At 40.3% G+C, this 12,822-nt stretch overlaps 1 protein-coding gene across 1 annotated transcript in view; it reads left to right on the top strand.

Annotated features, from left to right (window-relative positions):
* The window catches only part of SORCS1 (sortilin related VPS10 domain containing receptor 1), a 495,004-nt gene that overhangs the window by 330,016 nt on the left and 152,166 nt on the right, over positions 1-12,822 (top strand). The window contains 1 exon segment of the mRNA XM_055300554.1: positions 1,273-1,346. Within this exon segment, the coding sequence (XP_055156529.1) occupies positions 1,273-1,346 (74 nt within the window).

The raw sequence follows: 12,822 nt of genomic DNA, 5'->3' as shown, positions 1-12,822 counted from the left end.
CATTCAGTGTGGGATTTGGTGAATGCACTGGGGGAAGATTGGAGGCGTCAGTGGGCTATAGACCAGGCACATAGAAAGGAGATGTTCCAAATGATATTTATCAAATCAGTAGCCAGTAGCCCATGGGAACCAGAATACCTGGAGCCGCAGGAATCTCCAGGCTGCCATCAGAGGACACTTCCATGGAGTTGTAAAGATTATTGGAGAACAGCGGAGATGTGGAATGAGCCATGATAAAGAGCAGGATGTAAAAGAAGAATCATGTTTGGACGGGATGGAGTATGTGGAGCATTAAACCCTGTCTCATGACCATTGCCCTCGGAGAGTACTGAAGCAATGTCACATGTGGACTTAAACTCTTAACAGCTGTAGAGCCCTCTGTAAAATAACTTCAGATATCATCATGGGGATGGGGTGTGGATGAGATGAAATAACGCACAGGAAGCACTTGGATCACAGGGAAGGTGTAGTCCATGTGGGCTGCTGGAATGGCCTGAAGCTTCTCTGGCTGTTGTTGGTACGACCAACACTGGCTCCTCTGGCCTGCAGGATCAGTTCTGTCTCCCTAACTTGCTTTTGAAAGCCTTTTTCCAAGCTGCCTCCCACATTTCCAATCTACACTTCTTTAGATGAGCCAGGATTATTTGTATACCATCCCTGTGTATCTAACCCCTCGGGCCCACGTTGCTCCTCTTGTAGTGCCTGTCCCATTTTTGTTGGTGTGAATGCTGCCATTCATTCAGAGCTCAGCTGAATCTGCACACATCTGTGAAGCATCCCTCTCTGACTTCTGATTCTCCTTCCTTGGCATTCCTCTGTCACTTGTGGCCACGTGCATTTCTCATTATTTTAGTTCAGGTTATACTGTCTACTCCTCGAGAGCCACATCTCCAGTTTGCACTTCTTTATATTCTGCACAATGATCTGCATATGATAGGTCAAGTGGTGCTGATGACTTTGTCACCAAGTAGAAAAGGGGATGAATCCCCGCTCATTCTAATGTTTAGAGGGTATATGATTTCCAGCAAATCACACCATTTTCCTGAACTTCAGCTTTCTCAGCTGTAAAGTGGAGATACTAACATCTACCTTGCAAAATGGATGTGAGGAGTAGTGATGATATTTGGATCATTCTCTTGGCATATGGCAGGTGCGCAACAAATGATAGATACTATTGCTGCTGTTATTTATTGTTATTGATCCAGTGAAATAATATTTGCATATTTGGTGTGCCATGGGGTCATGATGCTAAGTAATTTCTCTTCTCTACAGTTATACAGCTCTGCCGAATTTGGGAGAAGGTGGCAGCTAATCCAGGAAGGGGTCGTACCAAACAGGTTCTACTGGTAAGTCTCATTTTATTTTGTACCCCACTAAGAGATCACCTAGTAAATGAGCATTGGAGTATTTTCCTCACCCAGATCTGTCATGTGAGGTCTGTCCTTATTGAGATATGCCCACATTGCCCTAGGGCAGGATGTGATATTGGAATAGTCAATATTTCAAGGAAATGTTAAAGCTGTGCCACAGATTACTCAGTTAGCCCAAAATAGATCCTGTAGAACAGTGAACAACAAGGGCTTTGTAACAAGGGCTTTGTTTTGTTATATTTTGATGGGACTTGTAAAATAGACACTGTCACATATCTTACAAGTTAAAATAAGGGTTTTCAGTGTAGATAAGTAGATCTTACTAGTCTAAAAGATCTTCCTCCCATTCCTTGATTTCACGTCTCCTCATTGGGGCACAACCAGCATTCTTAGTTTCTTATTTCTTTCCATAAATGTTCTGTGTGTTTGGTAAACATATATATATTCTGTCTGTTTGGTAAACATATATATATTTTTTCTTAGGTTAGATTGCTATATCACAATACCATAGAGTTGGCAGCATAAACAACACATTTATTTTTCATGGTTCTTGAGGCCAAGGAAGTCCAAGGTCAGGGTGCTGGCAGATTCAGTTCCTGGTGAAGACCAGGATATTTCAAAGGATATTGCAAGATGTTTCAGAGGATAGTACAGGATATTGCAGAGGGCTGCCTTCTTGCTGTGTCTGCACATGGGGGAGAGCAATAGAGGAGCAGCAAAAGAAAGAAAGAAGCAAAGAAAGTAATATTCTTTCTTTTCTTTACCACCTGGGCCCATCCCCCCATTTAAACTAGACGTGGCTTCCTTCCATGGGATCCCATAGCCACAGCTGAAAAGAAAGGGAATAATATAAGTTCTTTTGGGTTTTTGAGTTTCCAAAGGCCTAGATCCTGGGACAGTAAGAACAAAGTAAGAAGCATTCTAGTGTAATTTTGACTGTACCTATCATTCCCTTTTGAATTTATAGCCTAACCCTTTCCGAAACATATGACTCTACCCTCCTTGACCTAATCTGCCCATGGAAAGGACATTAGGTTGTTTCTAGACTTTTGCTGGTGTAAACAGTACTATAAGAACTAGCTCCAACAAAGGTTTCAATATCTCATGTCCATATCATTCAGAATTATTGGAACCCTGAGTTTTTAGGGGCCAGTAGGCTCCCTGCAACTCTGAAAGGTGTCTCCCCTTTACTCCTCCTGAAATCACATCACCTCTTATGTGCCTTTGGACTTACAGGCCCCTGATAGCTCCCCACACCTATCCCAATTCTCTCACTTCTAAGGGGAATGCATTTTCATATTTCTTATTTTCAAGCGCTGCCCTAAAAACCCCCATGGGAGTAGAAAGCCAGAGAAACTGCATTAGAAGAATGTCTTAAAATGCTGGTGAAACTGCCCAAAAAAGTAAAGGACAAGTCATTTGCAAACAAATGGGCTCAAAGATAACACATAGAGAATTCTATATGGAAAGATGCCTTATTTTCTCCCATCAGAAAGAGACATTTATAACTCAAGAAGGCTTTTGTTTCACGGAAGCTGTTCACCTCTTTCCCACTGCTGTTTTTGCTCAGCTTTGGCTTGAGCCTTTCTCCCAGGGTTTAGCCTCTTCCTTCTCTAGGAATTCCACTCTAGCTGTCACTGAGTCTCCCATCTTTGGTCAACATTTCTTCTCTTTCTCTCTTGCTCATCCTGTCACTTATTCATGTGACACCTTGCATCTCTGTATATTTTGCCCATAAATTATAAAGTCACTCTTTGGAAAGAGGGACCATGTTTTTTGTTTCTGTTTTTGTTTTCTCATTCTGTCTTTACTTGGTAAAGACAATGTGTGCAAAGAAAATAAACAAATGAAGGGCTAAAATAAATGAATGAGGTCCACCTAATTTAACCTGGAAATGAAGTGTATAGTTTGCCAGTGAGAAAGTGTAAGGGGCCAGTCTTTCAAGTTCTGCTTCCAAGTGACTTGAAATTGCCTGTGGACCCAGCCAAGGAAAGTAGAAAATTCCACTTCACAGAGGACTAGATGGACATGTGTTCTTCCCAACAGAAACAAAGAAAAATGTTAACTAAAAAGATGGACCAAAAAAAAAAAAAAAAAAAACCAAAAAACAAAATTGAGATGAGAATATTTTCCCTGTAAGTGTACATGGTACACAATATTTTGTAGCTCACTAATGGTCTTATTTATACACAGCATTATGAAGTGAACAGACCTCATCCTTGCTTTGGCCAATGCTAATTGCTTCTATTCTTATCTATTCTTTGAGTAGGGGTCTTTTATCTGAAAGCCTGATTAGAAAAGCCCTTGTAACCAAATGTCCTAATATCTTTATCTTCATAAAAATGATTGTGGGTGAATTCTGATTAATCTGTCTTTTAAATAAAATAAATAATGCCCCTCCTTCTACCTTTGGGAACAGAGAGACACATCTTCCCCCATTCAAGCCCTAACATTGTGATAAGCATGATTCAAACTTAAGCCATTTAATTCCCCTAACAATTTAATGAAGTAAGCCTTGCATTATCATCATTCACAGATGGGAAACTTATGGCATGGAGAGGTTAACTAATTTAGCCAAGGTCACACAGCCGGAAAATAGCAGAGCCAGGATTCAAATGCAGGCAGTCTGGCTCCAAGGTCCATGCTCTGCTAAATCAGTGGACTCCATTGCCTCTGCCTCTTGGCCTTCATTTCTGGGCTGGAGTTGTGAGCCACTGGAAATCCAACCCATTCAGGCAGATGAGTAGAGAAAACCCGAAGCTCTTTTGGCCACCGAGCCTGCATGAGTCTCTCTCCAACTGGGCTTGGCAGATGGCCCCCGTGGGTTCTTTAAGCTCTGTTAGTTTTTCCAGAGAGGCATGAGACCTTGTAAATTGCACAGTACACATGACTGTTGATGAAAATCTCTTGATCTCTGGCCACATGGTCTGTATTTCTGACTGAGCAACTTCCTGAGGCTGGCAGCAAAGATGTCAGTCAAAGCAATATTTATTAGACTCACTCCTGGAAACCAATTGCTTCAAATTACACAGGAACTATGGGGCTATCTAGGATTACTCAGCAAGCTTAATTAAAAGAGGCCCCCTTTAATAATTTTTGCTTGGAGCCTGGTTGTGGGGGTGTGGAAGGATGGAGGCAACTTTTCTAGTGATAAATTGTCTGGTGTAAGTGACTCTGGGTAATAACATAGCATTTCCCATAGAGAAAAATGAAGATGAATTCATGTCTTTTCCTTATCACCTAGTCCACTTGAGAAATACCTGCTTGGGTGGCAATAGCAATGCCATCTCTGAAACTAGTCGATGGCAATTGGAAAATAACTATGGAACATAAGAGTTTATTCTTATGTTATCACAGTGGTTGCTGTTAGCACTGCCACAATTAACATAAATATGAACTTTCCTCCAAGGAGTTCATATTGTCTTTAAAACCGATTTACATGTATATATAGCAGTTTATAAAACACATCTTAGTACGGTATTACACTTAATAGAGTAGGTGTCCTTTTTATTTAACTGTGATAGCAGTCTTGTTCTTTCTTATGTCAGAGATCAGTTACACTGGAATTAAAGCCTGGAGATTAAGGGGCTCAGAGATACTGAGGTGTGAGTCCAGCTTTACCATTTACTCAGTAAGGGATCACAGAGAAGTTACTCCTGTGTACCTCAGTTGTTGTTTTTCTCGCTTCTGTGATGTGAAGATAATTAATACCTACTTCATTAAATGAGATGTTTCTCATGAAGTGTTTACATGACCGGAACCTAAGAATTGTATTAAATGCCCATTGACTAATAGTAATAATATTCTTAATAGTGGCTGACCTTCTATATCTATTAGTTTTGTTTTCCCCCTTCTTGGCTTTATCCTCAGGTTGGTTTTCTCATTTGTGGCAATGATGGACTTTATCAGCTTTAGTCCACTTTCTAACAGTTTAGAAGCCCCATAAAACCAACCTGCCTCTTTCCTTATATTTCCAGAGATTGAATCTGAGTGGTCAAGGCTATAGAAGGTGGTAGACTACTCATGTAGGTCAGGGAATTGAAATAGGAGGTGAGGTTGAGTCCTAGTCCAACCGCATGGTTCAAGGTTAGGGGAAAGATGATTACTAAGAAGGAGAAAACAGGATTCTGTTATCATAAAAAGGGAGAATAGATTTTCATTAGGGAAAAAAAGTACAGATGGGAGAACCAAGTGTCAGCAAAATAAAATTCCATAATGGGAATTTCTATTAAGTTATAGAATGATCTGGGCACCTGATAAATCATGTCCTTTGATCCTTATAACAAGATTGTGAGATAGGGATTCTTAGCCTCAATTTGATAAAATAGAAAAGTGAAGTATTTTATCCAACATAACATACATAATGCATGATACAGCCAAGTTTTGAAACTTGGTCTGTCTGGGCCCATGGCCCTTGCTTGCAATAGTAAAAATCAGCTCTATATTTAAATTTTATTTCTGACCTGCATCTCCCAATAATAGCTGTTAGTTTAACAGTTCAATAGATAAAAGCCAAGGCGTTGCTTTGACTTTGACAAGGGCATAGAGTTGGATGATCAGTGGTATCCAAAATATTTGAATAAGGGAAGGTCCTGCCAAAAGCCAAATTCACTATTAGCAGTTGCTGAATGTGGCCTTCTTGGGATCTGTTTCAATTTTTGAACAAAGCAATGGAAGGCAGTTTTCATTATAAACCTCTCAGCAATCTATTATCTATGCAAAAGACAAGGCAACCTTAGAGCTGTTTCACTTAATTAAAAATAGGTTCAGACTTACCTTATTGATTATGTTGTTCTGACATATAGGGGGACTGGCTGGAAGTAGGGACAACTGAATGGTGATTATATATTTTCTGTGACTAACTCACACGCAGAAAATTAAGAGTTGACTCAACAATGAACTATTGTATTGTAGAATGCCAGTCTTGTTTCAGGCATGTGACAGCTGTATTGTGCAGCAGAGAGGTACAAGAATACTTGCAAGTCCATACTCAGTGCTTCTGAGAGTGTTTACACATTATCATTCATTCCCATGATTCAGTGCCAGCCAATATGAATAACTCTCCCTTCCGTATCTTTGAGAGGTCCCATTTATTGAGCGCTTACTGTGTGCCAACCCCTATGCTAAGCACCTTGCATACGCTGTTTTAGTCAATCCTCAAATCAGTGACCTGAAATAATTTAGTCATCAAAACTTTTTATCTGTAATAGAAAAATGCAACCTAGTTAACAAAAAAGAAAAAGGTTTTTTAAAAGAGGTATTGACTCATGTATCTAGAAAGTCAAAAGGTCTAACTTATATCCAGTCTCCACTCATTTCGGATGCTCAGTGAGTTGATCTGTCTTGATATGTCAACTCCGCCCTCCTTGGTGGTAGCTTTACCCTCAGGCAGGCTTTCTTCCTGGTGATCGCTAGCAGCAGGTCTTTTCCCAGGTTTACTCCAGAAGAAGTAAGAAGATCAGTAAGAAAGTAAAATCCTGAGAGGCTAAATAATCCTGACTAATGCTATGTGCTCATCAGTTATGGTGATGGAATTTAAACCCGGATATGACTAGCTGAAGAGACTGTGTTTAATTACACCATAGTGCCTCCGTGTACCTTCACAAGCCCCACTATGCTAGGGACCAAGAAAGCCTGGCTTGAGCACCAGCTTTCTTGAAGCTCTGCTGAGGACCCTGCTCCACAGAGCTTTCTTCTTCCTCAGAACTGTTATGTTAGCAGGCATTTATTTCCTTTGGCCTCACTCCCATTGGGCCCTATGCCCAGTCATTAAAGTCCCATTTGTCTCTATACCTGGCCTGTCATCCCTCTCCCGTGTTTTCTCACCTAACCTCAGGCAGAAGACACAGATCTATAAACTTTGGCTGGTGTTATCTGACCATGCCAGAAAACACTTCAGAACTTAAGGCAATTTCTCTGTTTCTGACTCATACTGCTACCACTGCTCCTCAAGTCCTCGTTGAATATTGCTGCTGGGCCAGTGAGAGGTGTTTGTTTTGTGTTCTTTTTTTTTTTCCTTGTTGTTTGGTAGTTTGTTGTATATACAACAGGTCTGTGACCTTTCTTCTTCCTCCTTCAGATGTGCTGGCCATTGAGCATGGCACCTTCAAGACTTCTAAGCCATTCACACCAAAGGGACAATAGAGGGTGTGGTGTGAACTGTCTGTAACTCTTTTCTCTTTCCCCAGATAGTTGTAATGGATTCCACAAGGGAATCTTCTGCACTTTTCCTTCCCCATGTCTTGCAAGGTGGAAAAGGGTTGGAGTCTAATGATATTACAAAAATAAAATAAATAGAATAGAATAAACTAGTGAAGTAGAATAAAAATGTAAAATTCTACATTACCAAAATAACTAGAAAATTAGGTGTACTGTAATTGGAAGGGAGTAAGGCTGTTTTTTGAATTTTGAAGATACTCTGCTTCATCCTTCACTTAAAGCTCTAAAGCAGGTATTCCCTTTATTTGCAGTGAACTTCTCAACAAACACCATCACTAGCTTTCGATTTTATTCTGAGCTGGGAGTAGAATATCTCACACTCTTCAGGATCAGATTTTTATTTATAGGCTTCTGTATTTCTGTATACCCTGTGTTCCACCCTTAGCACTTGAACCATATTCATCTCTGTTCTCTTACTTCATCTCAAATGTCATGTTTCTAATCCCCATCACTCCTACCTCTGTGAAGTTACACCTGCCCACTTCCTCTTCTGTTCTCCTTCGCATTACCCTGGCTCATTAGGGATAGTGAAAAAGCCCTCCTCTCCTCATATACCACTGCCTCAGGAGTCTTGTAAGCATTTCCCTGATCAAACATTTCCCTGATCAAACATTGCAATGAGATTCCTCATTGCTTACAGCATAACGAGTCAGAACATAACTAGATTCTTGCCACCTGAGTTTGAGTGCACAGGTTTTTTTACCTCTCCCACCCCATACTCCTAACTCTGTATGCTAAATTCCCAAAAGGCCAGATAAATATTTTTTTAAGGCCAGGTAAATAATTCAAAGCACTGGTCTATGAACCAGTCTATACATCTCTATGATTATTTATAAATACTCCCACCTGGGAATAAACTGTCCTTATTTTGTTTTTTAGCAGAGATTAAATTTTAGCAATTACTATGTGTTAGGAGAGTTTTGGTTTTGACCACAAAGACAATGGATGAGGATCTTTGCCATTATTAGGATCCCAATAGTGGATCTTTATGGCCTTTACCCTTGGAACCTTCTTCAATTCATGCTTCTTGTTTTTGTAGGCAAAAAGAATCTCTTTCTTTGAATTTAAATGTGCTTATGTCACAAATAAAACTCAGTGCATCATAACCTACATGTGTTGTACTGTAAGTCTATATATATGATTGGTGGAAAGAGCACAGGCTGAGTGAGAGTCAGCATATTGAGTTTCAGATTCCAGCTTTGCTCTTTACTAATTGGGCAATCTTGAGAAACTAATTCACCTGCCTGAGCTTCAGTTTCTTTCTTACAAGGCACTTTTTGAGAATGAAAAAATGACATATTATCATAATTATTATTAGATAACTTAGCACTTAGTATGTTCTGCATATCTTTTTATTTCCTCACTTCCTCTCTTGCTAATAGATAATTCCTTAAGGACCTGTCTTTAATATCTTTCTATCATCTGTATGACAGTAAATGGAATAGTAGACACTTGGTGTATGCATACACACACACAGTACTGAAATTCATCGCATATGCACATGTATGTACATGCACACACATAAACCCACATACACATTCAGAGTGAAGCATGTCTTGAATGGACTTTGCTTGTCACATCAGAGAGCCATTAGTAGATGACCTTTCTTTCTGGCATGAAAAAGGTTAGACTCCCAGCCCATCTAAGGATATATTGAAGGGGAAGAACTCTACATCAGTAAAAGGAACACTTTTCTATGCAGTAGGCAGTTGATTAACCCAAGAGGCTGTCCTAAGGGTAATGAGATCCATGTAAGCAAGGACAAAGTGACTGCTGCCCAGAGTGCCCCAACTGGCAGATCCTTTACACAGCTAAGAGCATGGAGTTCAGGGGAAGAACCCTGGACCTGCCTTTCTTCGGAGTATTGACATGATTGCCTCTTCTCTTAACACTCTCCTTCTTCCTCCCAGACAGTCTTCTCTTGTTCCTGGCCCCCTATCCTGTGAGCTGAACTCATGCCTGTGGTTTGGGTCAGAAGCAGGGAGAAGTGGTGGGAACACATTCCTCAGATCACATCCCTGGAGCTTCACCGGGGCATTTCTTGTCCCTGTGCTGCACGTGCTAGATAAGAGAATTTTCATTATCCTTGAGAGGCCTGATGTTTTATACTTTTTTTCTTTCTGTTAATGATCTCCCCGTGAGCACGATTTTCTAATCCGCTTGCATTTTCCTCCATTAGTAATCTCTCCCTATGATGATCGAATTTTCCCTACAAATTAAGTTAAATTCCCCCTACTACAGCGTGTGAGCCCATCGCTTTTCCCATAGCCTTCATTCACTAATGGCCATCATTGATCCCTGTCCTCCTTATCTTGATGATTTCCTGTCTCCATGGGCTGCAGCTCCTCCATCTGCGAGCGGCTGAGACTCAGTCACTTCTCCAGGTTCCCACTAACAACTGCTGTGATAGCAGAGTGCAGGGAATGGCAGTGAAGGAGCACAAGAGAGACAGGAAAAAAAATCCTCCTCGTCATGGTTTCCTAATTTAGAAGAATATTAAGAGAAATTGACTTATGCCCTAGATCAGACCTCACTTAGCCTTCAAGTTCAGGAGCCTGTGGGTTTATACAGCACCTGAGTATGTTATTTCTCTTGCTCATTTAGTCATAGGTCACCTTTGTGTGTTGCTTCAAGCCAGTAAGAGATGGTGTTTAGTGTTTAACAGTGAAAGCTCTGGAGTCAGAATGACTTTGTTAGAATCCTGTTTTCAAGGGGTATGACAATAAGCTATTTAATTAGCATCTTTAAGCCTTACTGACTTCATCTGTGTATCAGTCATCGTGTGGTCTTCCTTATCTACTTGTCAGGATTAAAATGGGAACTCGGGTTCAACCCTAGACATGTGCAATACATGATGAGGATATAGTCCTTTTTAAGTGACAGTTAATAAGGAAGAATTGGGCATTCATTTCAGGAATATGGGAATCATCTCATTCTGATATCCCGTGTCACAATTTATATTTTCAGTGGGAATTCTTTTTTTGAGAGAGAGCACATGCAAGTGGTGGGGGGAAGGGCAGATGGGGAGAGAATATCAAGCAGTCTTCATGCCCAGTAAGGAGGCCCACACAGGGCTCCATCTCACGACCCTGAAATCCTGACCTGAGCTGAAATCAAGAGTTGGGTGCTTAGCCAACTGAGCCACCCAGCTGCCCCTCAGATGGGAATTTTTAATGCAAACACATAATTTACCTTTCTATTGCCCCAGAATCAGGAACGATGAATAAATCAATGCAGTGTTTAATTTTATAGCTTCTTGATTACCTAAAAGCCCTTCTTACTCAGTTCATTTAATCTATATCAATTGAGTAATTTTTAGATCTAACTCCTGGCTGTGAAAACATACTGGAAACAGTATGCGTTAAGAGAAGCCCTTACCCTCAAGGGGTTTGCAGCTGCTGAGATGGGACTACAGTGGAACCTCGCCTCCCCCCATCTGAGTTTGCAGCTCTCCATCTGGCTTGCAGCCTGAGGGCACAAGACTGCAGCCTGGAAGGGGAGGCACACCGGGAGTTGGAAAGGGAAAACCAAAGACAGATGGAGACCTGCCAGCACTTTGTCACTGCCTCTCTACACCTTGCCTTCAGAGTGAACTGGCTGCTGTTCCTCTCCTGTCTTCCACTCCTCACATGTATTTCTTTTTGGTCAATTCTACTTTGAAACAAATGGAGACTCTGGGAAATACAATTGTCGGTTGGCCAAGCTGATCCAGTATAAGATCACTACAGTCTACCCTTTGAAAACTTGGTACCTGGTGCAGCTTGTAAAACCATATATAATCTCCAAATAAAAACAAAAACACAATTATGCTTCCACCTACAATAGTGGGATTGTCTCCCAAATAATTTAAAACATGATTAATGCCTCCCCAAAAAGATGAATAAAATGTGCATGTCACATGGTTTTCAAGTGGTAATCCTCTTCTAGCTGAGCCATGCTTCCCCTTTTTATATTCAAAACACTGAGATGTAAGGTCAGCCTCTATTAACACATGTTGAAACACTGAGAAGTGGAAAGAGGAGAAGGAAAAAGAAGATAGTTGCACAAATATATATCCATATTAAATTATGGTAGCAGTGTTCCTGAGGAATGGTTTCTAAGGAGAGGGACTTGTCTGTTGATAGGACAAAGATGAGAAAAAATTGATCAAAGAGCTAGTAGAGTGAAGTACCTAGAACACTGCCCGGCACATACCATATATCATCAACTCTAAAATCCCATTGAATGAAGATACACCTTTATTTTGTGTATTGTCCAAAAAAACCCTGCCAGTTAAACTTTATTATTTTGATGATTGTAAGGTACCTACTGATTTAAGAAATGTTCAAATGGAAAAAAAAAAAAAAAAACGAACATTTTGAAATTGACTAGGTGCTCAATAAATATTGAATATGTGAAAATTGGAAAATGAATATGGGGATTGAGGTAACTATAGATATCTACTTTTCAAATCAAAGATTAGATAAGGTTGTCTTAGTAGGTAATTGATGAGATATGGGATGGTAAATTCTAAACAGTGGTAGAGAAGACCCAGAAATTGGCTTATTTGACTAGATAAGAAGGAGAGGCGGAGTGGGTAGAGGAAGATCCTAAAACCAACTCTGAGACTAGTGAATCCATATATATGACCAGCCCAGATGTTTTCATGAATGTGTTAAAAATGTTATCAGGATTCTTAGAAAACTTTAAGGCTATCACATCTGACCTCCTATGAGTTACAGGAACCCCTTCTACATAATTCCAGATAAATGGCTGAAAATAGCCTTTTGGATTGAGAATGAACTTTGTCTTCTATCTGTCCGTCAGGATCTCTCTTTCTCTAAAGAGAATAACCAGAGGGAATGGATCTGTCCCACTGTTTTTTATTGTTTGGCTCTGGCACTTTAAACATCAACATCCCTAAACAAAGCAATTCCATAATTTAGAGAAAGCTGTCAAGGTTTTCACAGGCATGGCAAGATGTACCCTGAGGTATAGGACAGAACCTGCTGCAGCATTGATGAAATTTATGGTAAAGGGTTTTCCATGAGTGCCCAAAGTTTAAGGCAGATAAATACCAGAAGACAAATTCTACCAATAATTGAATTACAGAGCCATTATCATGTGCTGAACAGAGCAATTTTGTGACTCTCTTGTGACAGGATGAAACTTGTTAGAATATTTATGTGCCTGGGATAGCTTCTGCATCACTAACCCAGGGAACAAACTAGCTCTTCTAGAATGCGCCTCTTAT

The sequence above is a fragment of the Nyctereutes procyonoides genome, unplaced genomic scaffold (assembly GCF_905146905.1).
Source record: "Nyctereutes procyonoides isolate TBG_1078 unplaced genomic scaffold, NYPRO_anot_genome, whole genome shotgun sequence".
In the NCBI taxonomy this organism is placed as follows: domain Eukaryota; kingdom Metazoa; phylum Chordata; class Mammalia; order Carnivora; family Canidae; genus Nyctereutes; species Nyctereutes procyonoides.
Note: the sequence above shows the minus strand (reverse complement) of the source record. Positions and strands in the feature narration are given on the sequence as shown.